General features: G+C 42.3%; 2 protein-coding genes across 7 annotated transcripts in view; one reads left to right on the forward strand and one right to left on the reverse strand.

The window, feature by feature from the left end:
• Window positions 1–899, reverse strand: part of CCDC88C (coiled-coil domain containing 88C) — a 129,671-nt gene extending 128,772 nt beyond the window's left edge. For all 6 annotated transcript variants that reach the window (XM_036843677.1, XM_036843675.1, XM_036843676.1 and 3 more), the window contains exon 1: window positions 306–899. In XM_036843677.1, the coding sequence (XP_036699572.1) occupies window positions 306–365 (60 nt within the window). In that variant the 5' untranslated portion in view covers window positions 366–899. The remainder of the gene's footprint in view (window positions 1–305) is intronic.
• LOC118889941 (skin secretory protein xP2-like) lies at window positions 364–26,704 on the forward strand. The gene is made up of 4 exons (XM_036842065.1): window positions 364–720; window positions 847–1,009; window positions 1,302–1,500; window positions 25,998–26,704. Exons 1-4 carry the CDS (start codon window positions 364–366, stop codon window positions 26,170–26,172), a joined length of 894 nt encoding a protein of 297 aa, XP_036697960.1. The 3' UTR covers window positions 26,173–26,704.
• Window positions 26,705–27,510: the final 806 nt, after the last annotated feature.

The raw sequence follows: 27,510 nt of genomic DNA on the forward strand, positions 1-27,510 counted from the left end.
AGGGTGACCACCGGAAGCCTGTCGCTCCAGGGCCTCCAGCCCAACGCCCCGGTGGGAACAGGTGTACCCGCTCAGCCCCCAGCCGGGCCGAGAGCGCGGCGGGGTCCTGCGCCGGGTGCGCTGGCTCCAGAGTTGGAAATACCCCCGGACTCCGGGACACTTGATGACCGGCCGGGGGCACCTGATGAATCCTCTGCGTCCAGGGGCTTTCCGGGGCCCCGGCCGGGTCGGGTCTGTTGCGACTGCAGGCGGGCGGGAGAGGAGCTAGTGCCCCAACAATGGGGCGAGGGGCCGGGCACACTCACCCAGGTCACCAGCGGGCTCTGCAGGAAGAGCTCCATGAGCTCCGAGACGGTCACGTCCATGCTGAGGCTGCGCCCGCCGGCTCCGCGCCCCGCGTCCCCGTCCCCCGCGCCGCGGCACAAAGCGGCTCTGGCAGCGAGCGGCGGGCGCGGGGCTGCGGCGGCTCGAGCCCGGGAGACAAAGGCGGGGCGCGAGTCCACGTTCCGCGGCTTCGGCGGCCCCGCGCCCCGCCCGGGACTGGGGGAAGGGGAGGGCCCGCCGCTCGGGGAGGAACAATGCGGGCAGCGGCCCCGCCCCTCGGCGGCCCTGGGCGGTCGGCGCGCCGCCTCGCGGTGCCGGGGCCAGGCGCCCGGGCGCGGGCGCGGGCGCGGGCGCGTCTGCGCGGGTTGCCCGGAGGGGGCGGTGGCCCGCACGTGCGTAGGGGGAGGGGCGTCCCGGCTGCCGGCACCTGGGGCGGCCGCCGCGCACCTACGCTGAGCGCACCCTCCGCGCGCTTGGGGCCGCAGCACTTGGCTCCTCTCTGCGCGTGTGCGTCGGCCACAGGGCCCCAGCGCCAAGTGCGGGCCGGAGCGCTGGAGCGTAGGTCCAAGCCTGTGCTTCCCCCAGGAGGCGGGCGACCGGGGCGCCCTGCCCGCCGAAGTCGACCCGGGTACGCCGCACGCTGGGGGCCCAGCGGAGCCCACCAGCCCGAGACTGGCGGCCCCAGGCAAGTGCAGCCTCCCAGGTGCAGCCGAGGCCCCGCCCGGCTCCGTGGCGGGAGGGCCAAGCCCGCGTGCCTCAGGTGCCGGGGTCGGTCTCGCGGGCGGGTAGAGCGCAGGCCCGGAAGTCAAAGGAGGAAAGTTTGTGTTGAGTTTAGACCTTAGGAGCGCGACCTCTTGCGCCCCACCGTGCCACCTCCCAGGCTGCCCGCCTTTTAGAAGTGCCCGCAGGAAAGCGGTGATGGGGCCGCCCTGCCCTGGACCCGCCCTAACTGTGACACCCCTTTCTCCACCCACCAGCACACCGCCACTTTGCCGGAGAGGAGCCAAATTCCGGCTCCCAACTTGGAGGACGTACCAGCAGCTTGGTGGTAGGCGACAGGAAAAAGGACAAGTGCCCCAACTGGATGGAAAGCAAGCCCTGGGCCCAGACGCAGACCTCGCTGCTGAGACAGCTGCGGTGGACCCCGGGTGGTCTCTGCCACCTCACCTTGGGCCGGTAATAATTTCACACTACGATTCAGTCATTGTGCAAAACACTTTATACGATTTAACTAATCGAAGCCTCACGCGTTTCCCAGATGAGCCCACCGGTGCGGTATTGACCTGAAAGCGCCTAAAATAATTGTCGGCAAGTATACAGTAGGCGCTAAATGGCTGCTGGTTTGCTTGTCAGTGATGTGAACGTTGACTCTGTCAAGTGTTGGGGCTGCGACATCTACCGGTGAAGTGTGGCATTGCAGCCGAGTTCTGCAGTACCTTGTTGAGCTGGTCAGAGGGGGTGAGATTGTGGCCCCAGTAGCCAAGTCGGCTAGGGGGTCCCTAAAGAGAAGTGTGGAAGTCAGGGTGACAGAAAAGAAAGCGGGAGACTGCAGAAGAACTAAAATTTCGAGCTTATGTGGTTTTCTTGTGCACCAGAAATTCATTAATTCCTTGATTACTCAATTGCCTATATTGTAAAATCAGTTGGAAAATAGGTAGAATGTGTATCTATGCCCATCTCTGTTTAGAAGCCCCGTTCTGTGCACGCAAAAATTTTTTTCACATTGACCCCAACTCTTCTGGAAAGACAAGGAGGTGATCTTTAAAGTTATTTGATAATCTTTCACACTGAGAAATACATTGGACAAATGCTTTCTGACATTTGTGGTAAGACATTTCCCTTCCTGGGGAAAGAATTTGTCACCAGGGGCTATTGACAGTCCCTGAGCCACAAACACGTCAGGAATTTCTGTTTTGGGGTCAGTTAGCTGCTGTGTTGATTCCTTATCATTGATGCATCAGCAGTTCATTGGCTCAACCCCATCTCACCCCTTTCAGAAGGAGCTGGCTCAGCAATATTGTTCCTACATGAGGCAGGGTGTCAGGTAAACTGGATGGTGCCCAGGTTGCAGGGGTGGAAGGCTTCAAAGGGCTGGATGACATGGACAAGGCACTTCCTAGAAATCCTCTTACTCCATAAAATCAGAATAAGAACATTTTTCCCTGTATGACGTTACAGAGTAATTTTGAGGTTCAGGTGATGCATGTAAAAGGGTCTATAAAGGTATCTTCCTCACTGTCGTCTCATCTTTTGCCCCCTTCTACCACTACTTTAATAAGAGTTGTTTCCCCTAAGTCTCCATCGGGTTGGGGCATAAGCTTCAGGAAGCAAACACACAGACCATCTACTAAACACTAAGCCGTAGCCCTCTATCCCCTGCCTGTCCCTCCAGACCTTGGCTTTCACTCCATGTGTCTGAGACTTAAATTTTTTTCTTGTTCATTTCTGCATGAAAAATAATTTCTTTGCTTTATGCATTGCTTCTTAGACAGAAGTAGTATTTTATGTTCTTCATTCTGATAAAGGAATTTTCTCCCCTTCTCAGAAAATGCTGTCTCAGCAATGTAAGCTAAGGGCATCTCTGTAATTTGATAGGAGCTTAAATAATTTGTACAACTTTGAGGAGGGGGGGAGACTGGGTATTTGTTAATGTCTAATTACTTTTTGCTATAATGAGCATATGTTAATTTCATAATTAAATTTTTTGTGTTAAAATACACATAAAATTTACCATCTTAACCATTTTTAAGTATACAGTTCAGTACAATTTAATTAATTTTATTAAATACATTCACTTTGTTGTGCAATCCTCACCTCCATCCATCCCCGTAACTCTCTTCATCTTGTACATCTGACTCTATACCTATAATTTTCCATTCTCCCTCCTTCTAGCCCCTGGCAAACCTAATTCTATTTTCTGTCTTTATTATTTTGACTACTCTAAGTGGACTCATACAGTATTTGTCTTTTTGTGACTGACTTATTTCACTTAGCATAATGTCCTCAAGATTCAACCATGTTGTAGCATATTGCAGAATTGCCTTCCTTTTTAAAGCGGAATAATATTCCATTGTATGTATATATTGAATTTTGCTTATCCATTCATCAGTGGATGGACACTTGGGTTGCTTCCATGTTTTAGCTATTGTGAATAATGCTCCTGTGAACGTGGGTGTACAAGTATCACTTCAAGACCCTGCTTTCAGTTCTTTTGGGTATATACCCCGAGGTGGGATTGCTGGATCGTATGGTAAATCTATATTTAATTTTTTTAGGAACCTCCGTACTGTTTTCCATAGCAGCTGTACCAGTTTACAGTCCCACTAACCGTCCACAGGGGTCCTTTTCTTCACATCTTTGCCAGCATTTGTCATCTCTTGTTTTTCTGAATCTAGCCATTCTAACAGGTGTGAGGTACTCTCTCGGGTTTTTGATTTGCATTTCCTTAATGATTATAATGATGCTGACCATCTTTTCACGTACCTGTTGGCCATTCATATATCTTCTTTGGAAAAATGTCTGTTCAGGTCCTTTGCCCATTTTTTAAATTGGATTATTTGGTTTTTTTCAGTTGAGTTGTATGAGTTTTTTTTTAATATATTTTGGATTTTAACCCCATTATCAGATATATGATTTGCAAATATTTTCTTCCATTCCATAGGTTGCCTTTCATTTTGTTGATGATTTTCTTTGCTGTGCAGAACCTTTTTAGTCTGAGTTTATTTTTGCTTTTGTTGCCTTTGCTTTTGGTGTCAGATCTAGAAAGTCATTGCCAAGATTGATGTTAAGAAGCTTACTGCCTATGTTTTCTTCTAAGAATTTTATTGTTTTCACGTGTTACATTCAACAATCTATTTTGAGTTAGTTTTTGTGTATGGTATAAGATAGGGGTCTAGTTTCATTATTTTGCAGGTAGCTGTCCAGTTTTCCCAACACTGTTTATTGAAAAGAACGTCCTTTCCCCATTGCATATTTTTGGCTCCTTTGTCATAAAATAATTGACCATATATGGGTGGGTTTATTTCTGGACTATTCTGTTCCATTGACATATGTGATGTTTTTATTCAATACCATTCTATTTTGATTGCTACAGCATTGTAATATAGTTTGAAATCAGGAAGCATAATGCCTCCAGCTTTGTTCTTCTTTCTCAACGTTTCTTTGGCTATTCATGGTCTTCATAGTTCCATATAAATGTTAGGATTATTTTTTCCTATTTCTGTGGAAAGTGCCATTGGAATTTTGATAGGGATTGCATTGAATCTGTATATTGTTTTGGGTAGCTTGGACATTTTAACAGTATTAATTCTTCCAATCTGTGAACATGGAATATCTTTCCATTTTATTTGTGTCTTTGATTTCTTTCATCAGTGTCTTAATAGTTTTCGGTGTATAGGTCTTTCACCTACATGGTTAAATTTAGTCCTAAGTATTTTATTTTTTTGATGCAATATTTTTTTTTTGGTTGCGTTGGGTCTTCGTTGCTGCGCACGGGCTTTCTCTAGTTGTGGTGAGTGGGGGCTACTCTTCATTGCGGTGCATGGGCTTCTCATTATGGTGGCTTCTCTTGTTGCAGAGCACGGGCTCTAGGCACACGGACTTCAGTAGTTGTGGCACGCGGGTTCAGTAGTTGTGGCTTGCGGGCTCTAGAGCGCAGGCTCAGTAGTTATGGCTCACGGGCTTAGTTGCTCCACGGCATGTGAGATCTTCCTGGACCAGGGCTCAAACCTGTGTCCCCTGCATTGGCAGGTGGATTCTTAACCACTGCACCACCAGAGAAGTCCCTTTTTTGAAGCAATTTTAAATGGAATTATTTCCTTAATTTGTCTTTCTGATATTTATTAGTGTGTAGAAATGCAACAGATTTTGTATATTGATATTTTATCCTGCAACTTTACTGAATTCATTTATTAGTTAAGCAGTGTTTTTGGTGGAGTCTTTTGGATTTTCTGTATATAATATGTCATCTGCCAACAGTAACAGTTTTACTTCTTCCTTTCTGATTTGGATACCTTTTATTTTTTTTTCTTGCCTAATTGTTCTGTCTAGGACTTCTAATACCATGTTGAAAAAAAAGTGGTGAGAGTAGGCATCTTTATCTTGTTTCTCATCTTAGAGAAAAAGCTTTCAGCTTTTCACAATTGAGTATGATGTTAGCTGTGGCCTTGTCATAGATGGCCTTTATTATGTTGAGGTATATTTCCTCTCTACCCACTTTGTTGAGAGTTTTTACCATAAACAGATGTTGAATTTTGTCAAATGCTTTTTCTGCATATATGATTTTTATCCTTCATTTTGTTAATCTGGTGTATCACATTGATTGATTTGAAGGCTTTGAACCATGATTGCGTCCCTGGAATGATCCCATTTGATAATGGATATGATCGTTTTAATGGATAGTTGAATTTGGCTTTCTCATATTTTATTGAGGATTTTTGCATCTGTGTTCATCAGTGATATTGGTCTGTAATTTTCTTGTGGCATCCTTATCTGGTTTTGCATTATCAGGGTAATGCTGGTCTCATAAAATGAGTTTGGAAACGTTTCTTCCTCTTATTTTTGGAAGAGTTTGAGTAGGAATGATATTTATTCCTTGAATGTTTTGGTAGAATTCACCAGTGAAGTTGTCTTGCCCTAGACTTTTGTTTGTTGGGAAGTGTTTGATTATTGATTCAGTCTCCTTATTAATGGTTGGTCTATTCAGATTTTATATTTCTTCATAATTCAGTTTTGGAAGTTTGTATGTTTCTAGGAATTTACTCATTTTTTCTAGGTTGTCCAGTTTGTTCTATAGTTGTTCATAGTAGTCTCTTACCATGCTTTGGATCAGTTGTGATGTCTCCTTTTTAATTTCTGATCTTATTTTTTGATGCCTCTCTTTTTTTTTGGTCAGTCTGGTTGAAGGTTGGCCAATTTTGTTTATCTTTTCAAAGAACCAACTTCTAGCTCTTAGTTTTATTGATCTTCTCTATTGTCTTTTTAGTCTGTATTCCATTTATTTCCACTCTGATCTTTGTTATTTCCTTCCTTCTACTAACTTTGGGCTTTGTTTTTCTTTTTCCAGTTTTTTGAGGTATAAAGTTATTTGTTTGAGATTGTTGTTGTTTCTTGAGGCAAACATTTATCACTATGTATTTCCCTCTTAGACTTGCTTTTACTGCATCCCATAAATTTTGGTATGTTGTATTTCAGTTTTCATTTGTCTCAGGTATTTTTAATTTCACTTTTGATTTCTTCATTAACCCATTGGTTCATCAGCATGTTGTTAATCTTCATATATTTGTGAATTTTCCAGTTTTCTTCTTATAATTGATTTTGTTTCATACCATTGTGGTCACAAAAGATGCTTGATATGATTTCAGTGTTCTGAAATTTACTAAGACTTGTTTTGTGGCCTAGCATATGATTTATCCTGGAAAATGTTGCATGTGCCCTCAAGAAGAATTTATGTTCAGCTGCTTTTGGATGGAATGTTTTGTATATATCTGTTAATGCCATATGGTCTAAAGTTTCCTTTAAAGCTGATGTTTCCTTACTGATTTTCTCTCTGGATGATCATTGATGTAATTGGGGTATTAAAATCCCCTATTATTATTGTATTGCTGGCTATTTTTCCCTTTAGATCTGTTAATATTTGCTTTATAAATTTAAGTGCCCCTATTTTGGGTGCATAAATATTTACAAATGTTATATTCTCTTGTCAGAGTGACTCCTTTATCATTATGTAATGCTATTCTTCTTTACAGTCTTTGTTTTAAAGTTTATTTTGTCTAATGTAAGTATAGTTACCCCAGCTTTCTTTTGGTTTCCTCATTTGCATGGAATATCTTTTTCCATCTCTTCACTTTCAGTTTATATGTGTCCTTACATCCAAAGTGAGTCTCTTATAGGAAGCATATACTGGTGTTTTTCTTGTTTTTTTATCCAGCTGCTCTGTCTTTTGATTGGAGAATTTAATCCATTTGCATTTAAAGTAATTATTGATAGGTATATACTTATTGCCATTTTGTTAATTGTTTTCTGGATGTTTTGTAGTTCCTCTCTCTTCCTTTCTTCATCTCTTGCTCTATTCCTTTGTGCTTCGATGACTTTCTTTAGTAGTATGCTTAGATTCCTTTCTCACTGTCTTTTGTGTGTCTACTACAGGTTTTTGCTTTGTGGTTACCATGAGACTTACATATAATAACTTATATTTGTTACAATCTATTATAAGTTGATGACTTAAGTTTGAACATGCTCTAAAGCTCTACTACATTTTTACTCCCTCCCAAAGTTTTTTGTTTTTGATGTCATATTTAACATCTTTTATCTTCTGTATCTCTTGACTAATTACTGTAGTTATGGTTATTTTTTACTACTTTTATCTTTTAACCTTCATATTAACTTTATAAGTGATTAGTCTGCTATCTTTACTATATATTTACCTTTACCAGTCAGATTTATACTTTCATATGTTTTCTTGTTACTAATTAGCACCCTTTCTTTTCAGTGTAAAGCAGTCCCTTATTTCTTGTAAGGCTGGTTTAGTGGTGATGAATTCCTTTAGTTTTTTGCTTGTCTGCAAAACTCTATCTCTCCTTCAATTCTGAATAATAACTTTGCCAGGAAGTGTTTTTCTTTTATCACCTTGAATATATTGTGCCACTCCCTTCTAGCCTGCAAAGGTTCTGCTGAAATATCTGATAGCCTTATGGGGATTTCTTTATATAGAAGAAGTTGTTGTTCTCTTTCTCCTTTTAAGACTCTCTTGTCTTTAACATTTGATATTTTAAGTATAATGTGTCTTTGTGTGGGTCTCTTTATGTTTATCTTATTTGGAACTGTCCATGCTTCCTGGACCTGGGCGTCTGTTTCCTTCCCCAAGCTAGGGAAGTTTTCTGCCATTCTATCTTCAAATAACTTTTCTGCACCTTTCTTTCTCTGTCTCTTCTCCTTTTGAGACCCCTATAATGAGAATGTTAGTGTGTTTGATGTTGTCCTATAATTTCCTTAAGCTGTCTTCACTTTTTTTTTTTTGGCCATGCCATGTGGCTTGCGGGATCTTAGTTCCCCGACCAGGGATTGAACCCAGGCTATGGCAGTGACAGCACCGAGTCCTAAGCACTGGGTTGCCAGGGAATTCCCTGTCTTCACTTTTTAAATTCTTTTTTCTTTTTGCTGATAAGATTGCATGAGTTCCACTGCCCTGTTTTCAAGTTCACAGATCTTGTCTTCTGTTTCATCTAGTCTACTGTTGAACCCCCCTAGTGTCAGTACAGTTAGTGTATGTTTTAGCTCTGTGACTTCAATTTGCTAATTTCTATATTTTCTCTGTGTTGAAGTTCTCACTATGTTCATCTATTCTTCTCCCAAGTTTGGTGAGCATTTTTATGACCATTACTCTTTATCAGGTAAATTATGTATCTCATTCATTAAGGTTTTTTTTTGAGGTTTATTCCTGTTCTTTCATTTGGAACATATTCTGTTTCCTCACTTTGCTTGACTATGTGTTGGTTTCTGTGCATTAGATAAAACAGCCACCTCTCTTTGTCTTGAAGGAGTGGCCTCATGTAGAAGATGAACTTTGTCATTCACACTTGCCCTAGCTTTTGGTTGTCTTTCAAACCTTTATGATTGTGCAAGCAAGCTTATTTTACTTTTAATGGCTCCCAGTAGTTGAGGGTGTGCCAAGACCTGGTCACGTCTCAAAGGGGAGGATCTCAGCACCTAGATTCAGGCTGATTGGAAGCCAGACCCTCAGGCAGCAGCTTTTAAGTATGCAATTATAAAGTATCCAACTGTGCAGAGTTCTGTAGACCTGCAAGCATAAGCCCTGTTGGCCACCAGAGTCTGTCAGTTTGGAGGTGTCCCCTTGGTGAAAGTTGCAAAAATTGGGGCTGTAAATGAGTGTAAAGCTTTTCTCCGGGAGATACAGGCAAGCTGGAACAAGGCAGAGGGAGAACGCAAAGACAGAGTCCCCTGCCCTACATCCCCTGAGAGCATCTCTGTAGGCACCTGGATGGATGTGTGCCAGACTTGAAGCCTAACCCCTCAGGCAGAAGCTCCAGGACAAGCAAGTGGGCCTCTTTCACAGAAGGACTGGGGGTGTGTTTCAGTTTGCTGTCTGCACAGTGCCCTGGGGGTGGTGTCTGCCAAGAACTGTCTCTCTAATTGTTATTGTGCTGTGGGGCTCAGGGACACAAGCCCCCCAGGCCACCAGAGCCGGGTGATCAAAAAGCATTCCCTGGGGGAAAACCACAAAATCCAGGGCACCAGACATGTGTAAGAGCTCTACTGGTGCTCTGGGGATGCAGGAGAGGAAGAGCGTGAAGATGGCACCCACCCTTCGAGGTCTCTGGAAAGGCTTACCGTCAACTCCCCTCAGGCTGCAACTGTGATGATAAACTACTAGGCTGCTTTCAGAGAAAGACTGAGCTTCTGGGGTCTGTTGCTTCTTGCTGTGCCCTGAAGGTCATAACTGTTTAAGAACTCTTTCTTTATTGGTTACGTACTTTGGGACCTGTGAGTATAAGCCCCACTGACCACCAGAGCTAAATGATCAAGGGGTGTCCCCTGGACAGCAGCCACAAAAACCTGGGAACCAGACATAAAAACGGGGGCACCTGACATGTAAAAGCTCCCCTCCAGGAGCTGCCAGTGCTCTGGATTACAGCAGAGACTGAGTGTGAAGATAGATGATGCCCCCTGCCTTTAGCAAGGCAGAGGGAGAGCATAAAATGGCACCCAACAACCTCCATCCCCAGAATATCCTAGAAGACTCCTGCCCCTCTGGCTGATGCTTTAAGGTTATCAAATGAATCTCTTTCGTATAAAGTTTGGGTACTTTTCAAATAGCTGCTTCTGCACTGGGCCCTGGGGTGAGCAAGTTCACACTTGAGCCCTTTAAGAGTCATTTTTCAGTTTGCTACAGCCCTTAGGGTCTCGTGAATGTGAGCCCTGTTGGTTTTCAAAGCCAGATGTTTTGGGGGCTTATCTCTCAGGTGCAGATCCTAAAAGTTGTGGTGTCCAGGGACTTCCCTGGTGGTGCAGTGGTTAAGAATCCGCCTGCCAGTGCAGGGGACATGGGTTTGAGCCCTGGTCTGGGAAGATCCCACATGCCGTGGAGCAACTAAGCCTGTGCGCCACAACTACTGAGCCTGCGCTCTAGAGCCCATGAGCCATAACTACTGAACCCAAGTGCCACAGCTGCTGAAGCCTGCGCACCTAGAGCCCGTGCTCCGCAACAAGAGAAGCCACTGCAATGAGAAGCCTGCGCACCACAACAAAGAATAGCCCCCACTCGCCGCAACTAGAGAAAGCCCGTGCGCAGCAACTAAGACCCAACACAGCCAAAAAAAAAAAAAGTTGTGGTGTCCAGTGTAAGGTAGGAACCCTTTGCTCCTCAGCGAGAAGCTCCAGGTTTGTGAGTTCCCTCCCAACTGTGGGTCACTGCCCTAGGGGTGGGGTTTCTGGCAAGATTGTGTCTCAGCTTTTCCTACCTGCTTCTGTGTTTCCTTTTTCTCATTTGCCTAATGTGAAGAGTTGCTCAGCTGGTTTGTAGGTCTTTTTCAAAGAAAATTGCCCCAAATGTAGTTGTAGATTCGGTGTGTCTGAAGGAGGAGGTGATTTCAGGGTCTTCCTATGTTGTCATCTTGAACCACCTTCAAGTTAACTCTTGTAAGGTGTATGAGATAGAGATCTAGTTTCATTTTTTTACATGTGAATATCCAGTTTTTCCAACACTTGTTGAAGAGACTCCAGTGAGTATTCTTGGCCACCTTGTCAAATATTGGTTGACTGTTAGTGCATGGATTTATTTCTGGAGCCTCTATTCTGTTCCATTGGTCTGTTTCCATTGTGTCTTTTTTTATGCTAATACCATACTGTTGTGATTACTGTAGCTTTAAAATATAGCTGGAAATCAGGATGTGTGATGCCTCCCACTTTGTTCTTTTTTTTCAGAATTGCTTTGACTATTGAGGCTCTTTTTTGGTTCCATATAAATGTTAGGATTGTTTTTTCCACTTCTATAAAAAAAAATGCCATTAGAATCTTGATAGAGATTGCATTGATTCTATAGATGGCTTTTGTGGTAGAGACATTTTAACAGTATTCTTCCAGTCCATGAACACAAGATACCTTTCCATTCATATGTGTCTTCTTCAGTTTCTTTCATCAGTGTCTTATAGTTTTCAGTGATTAGTATTTCACCTCCTTGGTTAAGTGTATTCCTAGGTGTTTTGTTGTTTTGGTGCTATTGTAAATGAGATCATTTTATTTCTTTTTCAGATAATTCATTGTCAGTGTATAGAAATGCTACTGATTTGTGTATGTTGATTTTGTATTCTACAACTTTACTGAATTCATTTATTCTAGCAGTTTTGGGGGACAACTTTACTGAATTCATTTATTCTAGCAGTTTTGGTGGGGGAGTCTTTAGGATTTTCTATATATAAAATCATGTCATATGCATATATAGACAAATTTTTCTTCCTTTCTAATTCTGATGCCTTTTATTTCTTTTTCTTGCCTGATTGCTCTAGCTAGGACTTCCAGTACTATGTTGAGTAGGAGTGGTGAGAGTGAGCACCCTTGTCTTGTTCCTGATTTTAGAGGAAGTGTTTCACCATTGATGTGATGTTAGTTGTGGGCTTATTATGTATGACCTTTATTACGTTTAGGTACATTCTTTCTATACCTAATTTTTTAAGAGTTTTTTTAAACCATAAATGGATGTTCCGTTTTGTCAAATGCTTTTTCTGCATCTATTGAAATGATCATATGGTTTTTTTTCATTCATTCTATTAATGTGATATATTACATTGATTTTGTATATGTTGAACCATCCTTGCATCGCAGGGATAAATCCCACTTCATCATGGTGAATGATATTTTTGATGTGCTTCTGAATTTGGTTTGCTAGTATTTTGTTGAGAGTTTTTGCATCCATATTCTTCAGGGATGTTGTCCTGTAGTTTTCTTTTCTGGTAGTGTTCTTTGTGGCTTTGGTATAAGGCCTCATAAAATGAGTTTTAGAGTATTCTCTTCTCTTATATTTTTTTGGAAGAGTTTGAGAAGGATTGGTGTTAATTCTTCTTCTTTTTTTTTGTTTTAATATTTATTTATTTGGCTGTGCCAGGTCTCAGTTGCAGCATGCAGGATCTTCGTTGCGGCATGTGGGATCTTTAGTTGCAGCATGTGGGATCTAGGGATGGAATCTGGGCCCCCTGCATTGGGAGTGCAGAGTCTTAGCCACTGGACCACCAGGGAAGTCCCTAATTCTTCTTTAAATGTTTGTTAAAGTTCACCTGTGAAGCCATCTGGTCCTGGGCTTTTCTTAGTTGGGAGATTTTGATTACTGATTCAATATCCTACTGGCGTTTGGTCTCTTCAGATTTTCTGTTTTTTTCCTAATTCAGTCCTGGTTGGTTGCATGTTTCTAAGATTTTTTCCCATTTTTTTAGGTTTTCTAGTTTTTTTTGCTTATAGTTGTTCATAGTAGCCTCTTATGATCCTTTTTGTTTCTGTGGTATTAGCTGTAATGTCTCCGTTTTCATTTATAATTTTGTTGATTTGGTTCTCGTCTCTTTTTTCCATGGTTAGTCTAGCTAAAGGTTTGTCAATTTTGTTTATCTTTTCAAAGAACCAACTCTTATTTTTGTTATATAGTAGGTTTTGAAATCAGGAAGTGTGAGTTCTTCAGGTTTATTCTTTTTCAAGATTGCTTTGACTATTTGGGGTCCCTTGAGCTTCCATATGAATTTTAGGGTGGGTTTTATATTTCTGCAAAAAAAATCATTGGGATTTTGGTAGGGATTGCACTGCATCTATAGATTGCTTTCGATAATACAGTTGACCCTTGAACAACAGGGGGGTTAGGGATGCCACCCCCCCAACGTAGTCGAAAATTCACATATAACTTTATAGTCAGCCCTCTGTAATCAAGGTTCCACATTTACAGTTTCAACCAACTTCATATCATGTACTACTGTAGTACATATTTATTGGAAAAAAAATATGCATGTAAGTGGACCCATGCAATTCAAACCCAAGTTGCTCAAGGGTCAATTCTATTGACATTTTCCAAGCCTTGCAAATGCATGAACATGGGATGTGTTTCCATTTATTTATGTCTCCTTTAACTTTTTTCAGCAATGTTTTGTAGTTTCCATTATACAAGTCTTTCACTTCCTTGGTTAATTCCTAAGTATTTATTCTTTTTGAAGCTACTGAAAATGGAATTGTCTTCCTGATTTCCTTTTCTGATTATTCATTGTTAATGCATAGAAACACAACAGATTCTTGAGTTTTAATTTTATATTGTTACTTTGTTGAATTCATTATTCTTTTTTTTTTTGCAGAATCTTTATGGTTTTCTACATTTAAGATCATATCGTCTGCAAACATAAATAATTTTATTTTATCCTTCTCAATTTGAATGTATTTTATTTCTTTTTATTGCTTAATTGCTCTTGTTAGAACTTCCAGTACTATGTTGAATAGAAGTGGTGAAAGCAGACATCCTTGCCTTGTTACTGATCTTAGAGGAAAAGCTTAAAAATATTTTTAAAAAGTCAAACCTACATAAGAAAACTTGACCTTAAAAAATAAGTTGAATGGATATTGATGCCTGCAGAGTTTGTCACAACTGTCCATTAAATGGTCGGTTCTCAGTTGAATTCATTTAACTTTGATATTTCATTTTTCATTTTAAAGGTTTGATTTAAATACAACTTTTTCAGAATAATTTCTGCATAAACCAGTGTAAAATAAATGAAATACAAGCATATAGAATAAAAAGTCATCTTCTATAATAGTTTTATATTCTGTCACAGATCTGACATTTTGGAAATTCTTGAAGTATTGAAATAAGTGGAATTATAGAGGAGAGCAGCCAAGATGGTGGAGTAGAGAGACCCTGAGCTCACCTCCTCTCATGAGCACACCAAAATCTGCAGAACAACCATTGATTTAAAAGAACCAAAACCTACCAGGAAAGATCTACAACTAAAGATATAAAGAAGGAACCCCAACAAGATGGATAGGAGGAGCAGACTCACAATATAATCAAATCCCATACTCCCCATGTGGGCAAATGACAAACTGGAGGATAATTATATTTCAGAGGTTCTCCCACAGGAGTGAGAGTTCTGAGCCCCACATCAGGCTCCCCATTCCAGGGGTCCAGCACTGGGAAGACAAGTCTCCAGAGCATTTGACTTTAAAGGCCAGCAGGGCTTAACTGCGGGAGCCCTACATGACTGGAGGAAATAGAGACTTCAGTCTTGAAGTGCACACACAGAATTTCACATGTGCTGGGACCCAGGGCAAAAGCAGTGATTTGATATTAGCCTCGGCCAGGCGTACCTACTGGTCTCAGAGAGTCTCCTGGAGAGGAGGGGGGCAGCTGTGACTCATGCTGGGAACATAGACACTTGTGAATATTGGGGAAAATTTAGCTGTGTGAACACTCCTGGTAGCTGACATATTGGATTTTTAGGTTGCCTAAAGACTAAAGAACCCATAGCCACCTCTAGACATGGCCTAGCCCACCAGAGGGCCAAGGCCCAACTCCACCCACCAGTGAACAGGCACAGGCCCCTCCTGCCAGGAGGCCTGCACAAGCCTCTAGACCAGCCTCATCCACCAAGGGGGCAGACACCAGAAGCAAGAAAACTGTGATCCCACAAAGCAGGCCCAACCTTACCCTGAGCCCATCTGGGCCTTGGCCCTGCTGACTAGCAGGCCAGTGCAACCTTCAGGACACCCCAGACCCCACACCCAGTTGTGTCAGGAACCGGCCCCAGTCCACCAGTGATTTGAAATGAGCTCTGGAATCCCTGAGCCCTGCAGCCAGATTCCAGGAACCAGCTCTGCCTGCCAGTAGTCTGGCACTAACCCCAGGATCTGACTTCACCTGCCAGGGAGTGGGCAGCAGCCCAGAGTCTTCAGGACCTTGACTCCACCCACCAGTGAGCCAACCCTAGCCCTGGGGCCCCCTAGGATTCTGCAACCAGCCACCTTGTGACCAGGCCCCACTGAACAGCAGCCAGTTGCATCTATACAAGGCAGGGCCTGGCAACCTATTCAGACTAGGGGCCAACCAAGCCTACCAGACCACCCTCATAGTTAGCCTGCCACAACAGAAGGACCCATGCAGCTCTCTTAGGGGGAACCCCTAGAGCATATAGCTTGGGTGATGCAAGGGGAGTGCTCTGCTGGGATGCATAGGATGCCTCCTACAGAGGGCCAAGAAGAAGAACTAAGTGAAGTGGAGATAGGCAGCCTACCCAAGAAAGAGTTCAGAGTAATGGTCGTAAAGATGATCAAAGAATTCGGGAGGAGAATGGAGATACAGAATGAGAAGTTAGAAGTTCTTAACAAAGAGTTAGAAAATATAAAGAATGAAACAGAGATGAAGAATGCAATAACTGAAATGAAAAATACACTAGAAGGAATCAATAATAGACTAAATGAGGCAGAAGAATGGATCAGTGAGCTGGAAGACAGAGTGGTGGAAATCACTGCTGCTAAACAGAAAAAAGAATGAAAAGAAATGAGGAGTGTTTGAGACCTCTGGGACAACATCAGATACACTGATACTCGCATTAAAGGGGTACCAGAAGGAGAAGAGAGAGAGAAAGGGCCCAAGAAAATACTTGAAGAGACAATAGCTGAAAACCTTCCTAACCTGGGAAAGGAAATAGTTACCCAAGTCCAGTGAAGCACAGAGAGTCCTATACAGGATTAACCCAAAGAGGAACATGCCAAGACACTGTAATTAAAATGACAAAACTTAAAGAGAGAATATTAAAAGCAGCAAAGGAAAAGCAACAAATAATATACAAGGGAACTCTTATAAGGCTATCAGCTGATTTTTCAGCAGAAACTCTGCAGACCAGAAGGGAATGGCATGATATATTTAAAGTGATGAAAGGGAAAAACCTACAACCAAGAATACTCTACCCAGCAAGGCTCTCATTCAGATTTGATGGAGATATCAAAAGCTTTACAGACAAGCAAAAGCAAAATGAATTCAGCACCACCAAATCATCTTTATGTCAACTGTTAAAGGAACTTCTCTAGGTGAAAAAGAAAAGGCCACAACAGGAAACAAGAAACAAAAAAATTATGGAATGAAAAAGCTCACCAGTAAAGGCAAACATATAGTAAAGGTAGGAAATCATCCACACACAAAGTTAGTAGGGAGGTTAAAAGACAAAAGTAGTAAAATCATCTGTATCCATAATAAGCAGTTAAGGGATACACAAAACAATTAGATGTAAAATGTGATGTGAAAAACAGTAATCATGAGGGGAGGAGAGTACAAATGCAGGGTATTTAAAATGCATTTGAAATAAAGAGATCAGCAACTTAAAACAATCATACATACACATAGACTGCTATACAAAAACCTCATGGTAACCACAAGCCAAAAATCTATAATAGGTATATACAAAAAAAGATAAAGGAATCCAAATATACCACTAAAGATGGTCATCAAATCACAAGAGAAGAGAACAAAACTAGAAAGGGAAGAAAAAGACCTACAAAAACAAATCCAGGGACTTCCCTGGTGGTCCAATGGCTAAGATTCCACACTCCCAATGCAGGGGGCCTGGGTTCGATCCCTGGTCAGGGAACTAGATCCCACATGCCACAACTAAGAGTTTGCATGCTGCAACTAAAAGATCCTGCACGCCACAACTAAAAGATCCCACGTGCCACAGCTAAAAAAATTCCTCTTGCCACAATGAGGATCCTGCATGTGGCAACAAAGATCCTGCATGCCACAACTAAGACCTGGCACAGCCAAATAAATAAACAAATTTTTTTAAAAATCCAAAACAATTAACAAAATGGCATATATATTGATAATTACCTTAAATGTAAATGGACTAAATGCTCCAGCTGAAAGACACAGAATGGATGAATGGATACAAAACAAGATCAGTATATATGCCTCCTACAAGAGACTCACTTCAGATCTAGAGACACATATGTACTGAAAGTGAGGGGATGGAAACAGGTATCTACGCAAATGGAAATCAAAAGAAAGCTAGAGTAGTAATACTTATGTCAGACAAAATAGACTTTATTTATTTATTTATTTTTAATTTTATGGCTATGTTGGGTCTTCGTTTCTGTGCGAGGGCTCTCACTAGCTGTGGCAAGTGGGGCCCACTCTTCATCGCTGTGCGCGGGCCTCTCACCATCGCGGCCTCTCTTGTTGCAGAGCACAGGCTCCAGACACGTAGGCTCAGTAATTGTGGCTCACGGGCCCAGCCGCTCCGCGGCATGTGGGATCCTCCCAGGCCAGGGCTCGAACCCGTGTTCCCTGCATTAGCAGGCAGATTCTCAACCACTGCGCCACCAGGGAAACCCCAAAATAGACTTTAAAATAAAGATTGTGGGCTTCTCTGGTGGTGCAGTGGTTAAGAATCTGCCTGCCAATGCAGGGGACACGGGTTCAAGCCCTGGTCTGGGAAGATCCCACATGCCACAGAGCAACTAAGCCCATGCGCCACAACTACAGAGCCTGCACTCTAGAGCCTGCGAGCCACAACTGCTGAGACCATGTGCCACAACTACTGAAGCCCGTGTACCTAGAGCCCATGTTCTGCAACAAGAGAAGCCACCACAATGAGAAGCCTGCCTACCGCAATGAAGAGTAGCTCCTGCTTGCCTCAACTAGAGAAAAGCCTGCATGCAGCAACAAAGACCCAGTGCAGCCATAAATAAATAAATAAATAAATTTTTTTTAAAAAGTAAAATAAAGATTGTTACAAGAGACAAAGGACACTACATAATGATCAAGGGATCAATACAAGAAGAAAATATAACAATTGTAAATATATATACACCCAACATAGGAGCACCTCAATATATAAGGCAGATATTAACAGACATAAAAGGAGAAATCAATGGTAACACAACAATAGTAGGAAACTTTAACACCCCACTTACATCAATGAACAGATCATCCAGACAGAAAATCAATAAGGAAACACAGGCCTTAAATAACACATTAGATCACAAGGACTCAATTTATATTTATAGAGCATTCCATCCAAAAGCAAAATACACAGTCTTTTCAAGTACACAAGGAACATTCTCCAGGATAGATCACATGCTGGGCCACAAAACAAGCCTCTGTAAATTTAAGTAAATTGAAATCATATCAAACATCTTTTCCAACCACAATGCTATAACACTAGAAATCAACTATACGAAAAAAACCCACAAAAAACACAAAACACGTGGAGGCTTAAAAAATGCTACTAAACAATCAGTGGATCACTGAAGAAATCAAAGCAGAAATAGAAAATACCCAGAGACAAATTAAAATGTAAACACAATGATCCAAAACCTATGGGAGGCAGCAAAAGCAGGTGTAAGAGGGAGGTTTATAGCAATACAGGCTTACCTCAGGAAACAAGAAAATCTCATATAAACAACCTAACATCACACCGAAAGCAACTAGAGAGAGAAGAACAAGCAAAACCCAAAGAATGTAGAAGGAAAGAAATCATAAAGATCAGAGCAGAAATAAATGAAATAGAATGAAGAAAACAATAACAAAGATCAAGGAAACTTAAAGCTGGTTCTTTGAAAAGATAAACAAAACTGATAAACCTTTAGCCAGACTAATCAAGAAAAAAAGGGAGAGGGCCCAAATCAATAAAATCAGAAATGAAAAAGGAGAAGCTACAGCCAACACCACAGAAATACAAAGGATCATAAGAGACTACTGTGAGCAATGGTATGTCAATAAAATGGACAACCTAGAAGAAATGGACAAATTCTTAGAAAGATACAATCTCCCGAGACTGAACCAGGAAGACATAGAAAATATGAACAGACTGATTACCAGTACTGAAATTGAATTGGTAATTTAAAAACTCCCAACAAGCAAAAGTCCAGGACCAGATGGCTTCACAAATGAGTTCTACAAAACATTTAGAGACGAGTTAACACCTATCCTTCTGAAAGTATTCCAAAAAACTGCAGAGGAAAGAATGCTTCCAAACCCATTCTGTGAGGCCACCATCACCCTGATACCAAAGCCAGGCAAAGATATCACAAAAAAAGAAAATTACAGGCCGATATCACTGATGAACATAGATACAAAAATCCTCAACAAAATACTAACAGACTGAAACCAACAATACATTAAAAGGATCATACACCATGATCAAGTGGGATTTATCCCAGGGATGCAAGGATTTTTCAATATTCGCAAATCAATCAGTGTGATACACCACATTAACACACTGAAGAATAAAAACCATAAGACCATCTCAATAGATGCAGAAAAAGCTTTTGAAATGATTCAACATCGATTTATGATAAGAACTCTCCAGAAAGTGAGCATAGAGGGAACCTACCTCAACATAATAAAGGCCATATATGACAAATCCATAGCTAACATCATAGTCAACAGTGAAAACCTGAAAACATTCCCTTTAAGATCAGGAACAAGACAAGGGTACCCACTCTCCCCACTTTTATTTCATATAGTTTGGGAAGTCCTAGCCACAACAATCAGAGGAGAGAAACAAATAAAAGGAATCCAAATTGGAAAGGAAGAAGTAAAACTGTCACCGTTTGCAGATGACATGATACCATACATAGAAAATCCTAAAGATGCTACCAGAAAACTCCTGGAGCTCATCAATGAATTCAGTAAAGTTGCAGAATACAGAATTAATGTACAGAGATCTGTTGTATTTCTATACATTAACAAAGAACTATCAGGGACTTCCCTGGTGGCGCAGTGGATAAGACTCCATGCTCCCAATGCAGGGGGCCTGGGTTTGATCCCTGGTCAGGGAACTAGATCCCACATGCATGCCTCAACTAAGAGTTCGCATGCCACAACTAAGGAGCCAGTGAGCCACAACTATGGAGCCTGTGAGCCGTAACTAAGGAGCCCGCCTGCCACAACTAAGGAACCCATGTGCTGCAGTTAAGGAGCCAGGGAGCCACAACTATGGAGCCCACGAGCCACAACTAAGGAGCCCGTGAGCCGACAACTAAGGAGACTGCCTGCCACAACTAAGACCCAGTGCAACCAAATAAATAAATAAATACTTTTTTAAAAAATGAACTATCAGAAAAAGAAAAAGGAAACAATCCCACTTACCATAGGATCAAAAAGAATAAAATACCTAGAAATAAACCTACCTAAGGAGGAAAAAGACCTGTACTCTGAAAACTATAAGATACTGATGAAAGAAATTGAAGATGACACAAACAGATGGAAAGATATACCATGTCCTTGGGTTGGAAGAATCAATATTGTTAAAATTACCATACTACCCAAGGCAATCTATAGATTCAGTGCAATCCTTGTCAAATTACCAATGGCATTTTTCACAGAACTAGAACAAAAAAAATTTTAATTTATATGGAAACACAAAAGACCCCAAATAGCCACAACAATTCTGAGAAAGAAGAATGGAGCTGGAGGTATCATGCTCCCTGGCTTCAGACTATACTATTGAATATAAAGCTACAGTAATCAAAACAATATGGTACAGGCACAAAAACAGACACGTACATCAGTGGAACAAGATAGAAAGCCCAGAAATAAATGTACACACTTATGGTCAATTAATCTATGACAAAGGAGGCAAGAATATACAATGGAGAAAAGACAGTCCCTTCAATAAGTGGTGCTGGGAAAACTGAACAGCTACATGTAAAGAATAAAATCAGAACATTCTCTAACACCATACACAAAAATAAACTCAAAATGGATTAAGACCTAAATGTAAGACTGGACGCTATAAAACTCCTAGAGGAGAGCAAAAAACAAAAGCAAAAGTAAACAAATGGTACCTAATTAAACTTAAAGGTTTTTGCACAGCAAAGGAAACCATGAACGAAATGAAAAGGCAACCTACAGAATGGGAAAAATATTTGCAAACAATGCAACTGATGAGTGGTTAACATCCAAAATATATGAACAACTCATACAACTCAATATCTTAAAGAAACAAACAACCCAATCAAAAAATGGGCAGAAGGCCTAAATAGACACTTCTCCAAAGAAGACATACAGATGGCCAAAAAGCACATGAAAAGATGTCCAGCATCGATAATTATTAGAGAAATGCAAATCAAAACTACCATGAGGTATCACTTCACACTAGTCATGTGTGAAGCTATCATCAAGATGTCTACAAATAATAAATGCTGGAGAGGGGGTGGAGAAAAGGCAACCCTCCTACACTGTTGGTGGGAATGTAAATTGGTACAGCCACTATGGAAAACAGTATGGGGGTTCCTTAAAAAACTAAAAATAGAGTTATCATGTAATCCAGCAATCCCACTCTTGGGCATATATCTGGAAAAGACGAAAACTCTAATTCAAAAAGCTACATGCACCTCAGTGTTCATAGCAGCACTATTTACAATAGCCAAGATATGGAAGCAACCTAAATGTTCATTGACAGATGAATGAATAAAGAATATGTGGTATATATTGATATAGATACAGACATACACACAGACACAGCGGAATATTAGCCATAAAAAAGAATGAGATAATGCTATTTGCAGCAACATGTAGGTCCTAGCAACATCTAGGTCCATCCTAGAGATTGTCATACTAAGTGAAGTAAGAAAGAGAAAGACAAATATGTCATTCATGTGGAATCTAAAATATGACACAAATTAACTTATTTACAAAGCAGAAATCAACTCACAGGCATAGAAAACAAACTTATGGTTACCAAAGGGGGAAGCGGGGGCAGGGATTAATTAGGAGTTTGGAATTAACCGAAACACACTACTGTGTACGTAATAGATAAACAACAAAGACCTACTGTATAGCACAGAGAACTATATTCAGTATCTTATAATAACCTATAAAGGAAAAGAATCTGAAAAGTGTATAAATATATTGGGTGGGTCAAAAAGTGCCTTCGGTTTTTTAAGTAAAAATACAAGACATTTTTCATCTTCACCAAGAACTTTATTGAACAATGTATTCACCCTTTTGTTCCACTACCTTCTGCCATTTTTCAGGCAACTTCATAATTCCATCTTCCCAAAACTTTTTATCTTTTTGAGCAAAGAACTGTTCCAGGTGCCTTCTACAGTCTTCCAGGGAATTGAAATTTTTTCCATTAAGAGAATTTTGTAAAGACTGAAATAAATGGAAATCCGAAGGTGCAATGTCTGGTGAATATGGCGGATGAATCAGAACTTTGCAGCCAAGGTGTAACAGTTTTTGCCTGGTCATCAAAGAAACTTGCGGTCTTGCGTTATCCTGATGGCAGATTATGCGTTTTCTGTTGACTAACTCTGGACGCTTTTTGCCGAGTGCCACTTTCAGTTGGTCTAACTGGGAGCAGTACTTGTTGGAATTAATCGTTTGGTTTTCTGGAAGGAGCTCATAATAGAGGACTCCCTTCCAATCCCACCATATACACAACATCACCTTCTTTGGATGAAGACCAGCCTTTGGTGTGGTTGGTGGTGGTTCATTTCGCTTGCCCCACGATCTCTTCCATTCCACATTATTGTACAGTATCCACTTTTCATCACCCATCACAATTTGTTTTAAAAACGGAACGTTTTCATTACACTTCAGTAGAGAATCGTATGAGGAAATATGGTCAAGAAGGTTTTTTTCGCTTAACTTATGTGGAACCCAATCATCAAAATGATTCACATAACCAGGCTGATGCAAATGATTTTCAGTGCTTGATTTGGGTATATTGAGTATGTCCGCTATTTCCCACATGGTATCACATTGCTTGTTCTCAATTATTGTTTCGATTTGATTGCTATCAACTTCAACTGGTTTACCCAACCGTGGAGCATTGTCCAGCAAGAAATCTCCAGCACGAAACTTTGCAAACCACTTTGACACGTTCGATCAGTCACCTTCTCCATACACTGCACAAATCTTTTTGTGCGTTTCAGTTGCGTTTTTACCTTTCTTCAAATAATAAAGCATAATATGCCGAAAATGTTGCTTTTTTTCTTCCATATTCACTATTAAAATGGCTACACAAAAATTCACCAATTTTGATGTCTTTTTTTAAATTCACCCTGATATGACAGCTGTAACATACAATCTAGCAAAATTGTTTCGAATGAATGGCTCTGAGTGCTACTAGAGACATCTTATGGAAAAAACTGAACGAACCTTTTGGCCCACCCAATATATATATAAATAACTTATAATAGGGACTTCCCTGGTGGCTCAGTGGTTAAGAATCCGCCTGCCAATGCAGGGGACACGGGTTCGAGCCCTGGTCCGGGAAGATCCCACATGATGCGGAGGAACTAAGCCCGTGCACCACAACTACTGAGCCTGCACTCTAGAGCCTGCGAGCCCATGTGCCACAACTGAAGCCCGTGTGCCTAGAGCCCGTGCTCCCAACAAGAGAAGCCACTGTGATGAGAAGCCTGTGCGTCGCAACAAAGAGTAGCCCCCGCTCACCGCGACTAGAGAAAGCCCGCGTGCAGCAACGAAGACCCAACACAGCCAAAAATAAATAAATTAATTAATTAATTTTTTTAAAAAAGACATGAACCTTTTCTCAACATGGAGTAAGAAATGAACACAGGTCAAGTTAAATCTTTAGTGTTTTTATTTTTTACTTATTTATTTATTTTTTAACAAATTCAATAAAGACTGCTTTATTGCTGCACGACAGTCATGAAACTCAGCTGCACAGGGATCTTACCACACCACGCAGAGGCTGGTTCACGGGACCTTGTGATCCTATTAATGGGCCTCTCTGTTGTAATTAACACAGGCCGCAGGGACCAAAAGTTCCCCTCGGCCCTTCTGAAAATGTTCGGGAATGGTAGTGCAGGAAGGTAATACACACTTTCTGCATTTCTGCCCTGCAGTGCAGCAGTTGTTGCTGTTGGGAGTCACTGTGCTAATTCTCTTAGGTCATTTTTCCCTTTAGTTGTTCTGACTACCTCCAAGCGCTCCATGGCTGCACGCTTGTCTCACTGGAAAATGCACAGCCCCAATTCTGTGCAGGGACGACGCAAAGCAGAGTGTGATGCATCTCTCTGGAGCATCAAGTTTATTAACTAGAATTGGAAGAACCAAGGAGTTCTTGGAACGAGAACTATCCCCCTCCCCCACCAACACGGAAGACAGAAGAGTAGGGGAGGGGAGACGTGCCCCAGGAATGACAGTCCAGTCTCTCAAGTTTCACCCAGGTGGGGGTTGAGGGGCAGACCTGCAGCCACGGTGGCCTCACTTTCGGTCGCCCGGGCTGCTCCGGACCATCCTCTGAGCTGGCCAGGGTCTTGGATACGATGCTTCTGAAGGCCGTGCAGAGAACACACTCCTCTTCCCCTGCACCGGGCCCCAGGGAGCGCGGCGGCCTGACCTTCCTGCCTCGGTCATCCATGGGGTTCACATGGGCTCACTTTATTATGACACCTCATGCTGGGCAGCTTGCAACAAAGATGTTTCAAAATAAAGTTCCAGATTCTCCCAGCCACCCCTTGCTTTTTCTGGCTCTGGCCAGAGACAGTGGATGAGGACACACTCTCAGGCTGCCCAGCGTGGGAGGACCTTCCAGTGTTGGACACACCCAGGGGGCAGCTGCTTCCTTCTGGGGCTCCAATCCTGCTGCTGCTGCTGGAGGTGGATGTCCCAGTGCCACACTGGGGGGCTGGGCTGGGGGTGGCAGTCCTCGCCTCCAGGCTGGGTGGGGGACAGGCAGACTCACCGGTCTTCTGCCCTGCCTGCTGGTCTTCCTGCAGCTGCACATTTTTTCTGTGGTAGAGCCACCTGGTTTGCAGGGAGGACACTACAGGGCTTGGAGAAGGCTCAAGTTCACTGCCACTGAGGTCCCCGCAAGAGAAGGGCTTCAGAGTTATGATGGAGACCTCCACCTTGGGTTTCTTGGAGCTCACACTGCCTGTCCCAGTGTCCTGGATCTGGTCGCAAGTCAAGCCCGGAGTCCTCACCATTGTCACCTCCAGGTCCTTTTCACAGGGTGGCTGGAGTGGCTCCTTCTGGCCCATGTTGACCCATGGATGCCTCATGAGGTCAGATAAGGTGCCTCTGTCACTGGGGTTGAGGGCAATCATTTTTTGTAACAGATCCCTTATCTTCAAAGACAGATAAGGTGGGATGGGGTATTGCCCTTGTAGGATTTGCTTCCGCAGCTCCTGGAAGTCTTTTCCCACAAAGGGCCGGGACCCAGTTACCATGGTGTAGAGCACTACTCCCAAGCTCCACACGTCCACCGCAGGGCCGCTGTAGCTCTGCCCCAGGAGGAGTTCCGGGGCAGCATAAGGGTGTGTGTCGCAGATCGTGTCCAGTTGGACAATGTCATCACACTTGTTACTGAGGCCAAAATCTGTAAGTTTGATATTCATGTTGGAATCAAAGAGGAGGCTCACTGGCTTCAGGTCCCGGTGCACGATGCCCCTCTGGTGGCAGTGCTGCAGGGCGGAGACCAGCTGCTGGAACGGGCCGCGGGCCTGCGCCTCTGTCATACGGCCATGGATCTTCAAATAGCGGTACATGTCCCCCCCACTGAGGTACTCCATCACCACGAAAAAAGTCTCCTCTGTGTCAATCACCCCCAGCAGTTTTACAATATTGGGGTGATTCAGAGCCTTCAGACTGCACACTTCCCGGAAAAGTGCCTGGGCACTTGAGAAGCTCTGACGCCTTTTCTTTATGACCTTCACAGCCACCTGTGTCCCGGTCAGAATGTGCCGGGCCAACTTCACTTTACCGAAGGTGCCTTCACCAATGGTGTGGAGGATCTCGAAGTCATCAATATGAGCCTTCTTGCCAGCAGATTTGGCTGTGAGGCCCTGCATCCTGGTGATCTGCTAACTACACTGACTGACAGCACTACCTAGCAACGCTAACTACGCTAACTAACAATGCTAACTGTACTAACAGGGCTAAGTATGCTGTCTCTACTAACAACGCTAACTACGCTAACTGTACCAACAGCGCTAACTAGTACTAACTACACTAACTATGCTAATCAAGTATTAACTATACCAACAATACTCACTATGCTAACTGTAGAAAGAACAATGACACAAAAAAGAGTAGAGAAAAGAGAAACGAAAATCAACAAAATGGCAGAAACAAGGAAAACACAAGCTAACTCTAGGTCCAAGGCCGTCAGGTCACCAAAAGCAGCTTCCTGGGCTCTAAGGACCAAAAACCTGGGCCCACCTTTCTCTTTCATAGGGCTTTGTGAAGTACATCACAATGGTGCACTCTGAGGTCAGAGCAAGAAATGGACCCATCACCGCTGGGGATACACCACAGTGGTTTTCTCACTTTTTGAGTTCAAGGCCCCTTTACACTTAGGAAAAAGGATCCCAAAGAAATTTTTCTTTACGTGTGTTATTAGATATTGGTATTCACTTTGTTATAAATAAAAATCTGCAGGATACTTCAGTGGCCTTTTTATTTCTAGTTTGAAAATGTGTAATAATTTTAAAGACCTCATAATGTCTACACTTGAAATGTTCAATTCCTTTTCCTTAAATTCTGGTCTCAAAATAAGGTTACAGCTTAACTGACTTCACGATACTATACAAAATGTTCTGTTGCATAAGACATGGTACGGTACATTATGAAAGTCTATGAAGCTGAGAGAAGATTTGCCAGGAAGGTCATTGAGCAGATTTCTCATCAGGAGCCTCGGAGGCCAGATGGCATGACTCAATGTACTTGAAGTGTTGAAGGAAAGAAACCGTCAACCAAGAATCCTATATCTAGCTAAATCTTTAGTGTTTTTTAAAAGCTGCATCTAGGCCAATAAAAATAAAAGTTGTCATTTGTTATGAAGCTGGATTATTAAATGAGGCAATATACCTTTATGTATTGAGAAAACCTTACATGAAACCTGACTAGAAAATGCATTTGGGGCCAACAAAAATCTGGGTGTGAGTCCTGGCTCTTCCACATCTTAGTGGTGTCGGTTTAAATGAGATTCTTAACTTTTCTTAACTGTGGTTTGCCTGTCTGCACAGTGGGCTCCTACTACCTTCCTCACACAGATGTTGTGAGGGTTGGGAGCATCGCTGTGAAGTGCTTGGCATACCCAAGGTGACCAATGAAAAGTGACTTTTAATTGGTAAAATCATTACAGCACTCGATATCTTTCAAAGCATTCTCACTTACGTCGTCATTTATCATCGCATCTCAGTGGAGGAGTTAGGTTAAGTGATCTGCCT

This window comes from Balaenoptera musculus, chromosome 2 (assembly GCF_009873245.2).
Source record: "Balaenoptera musculus isolate JJ_BM4_2016_0621 chromosome 2, mBalMus1.pri.v3, whole genome shotgun sequence".
Taxonomy (NCBI): Eukaryota; Metazoa; Chordata; class Mammalia; order Artiodactyla; family Balaenopteridae; genus Balaenoptera; species Balaenoptera musculus.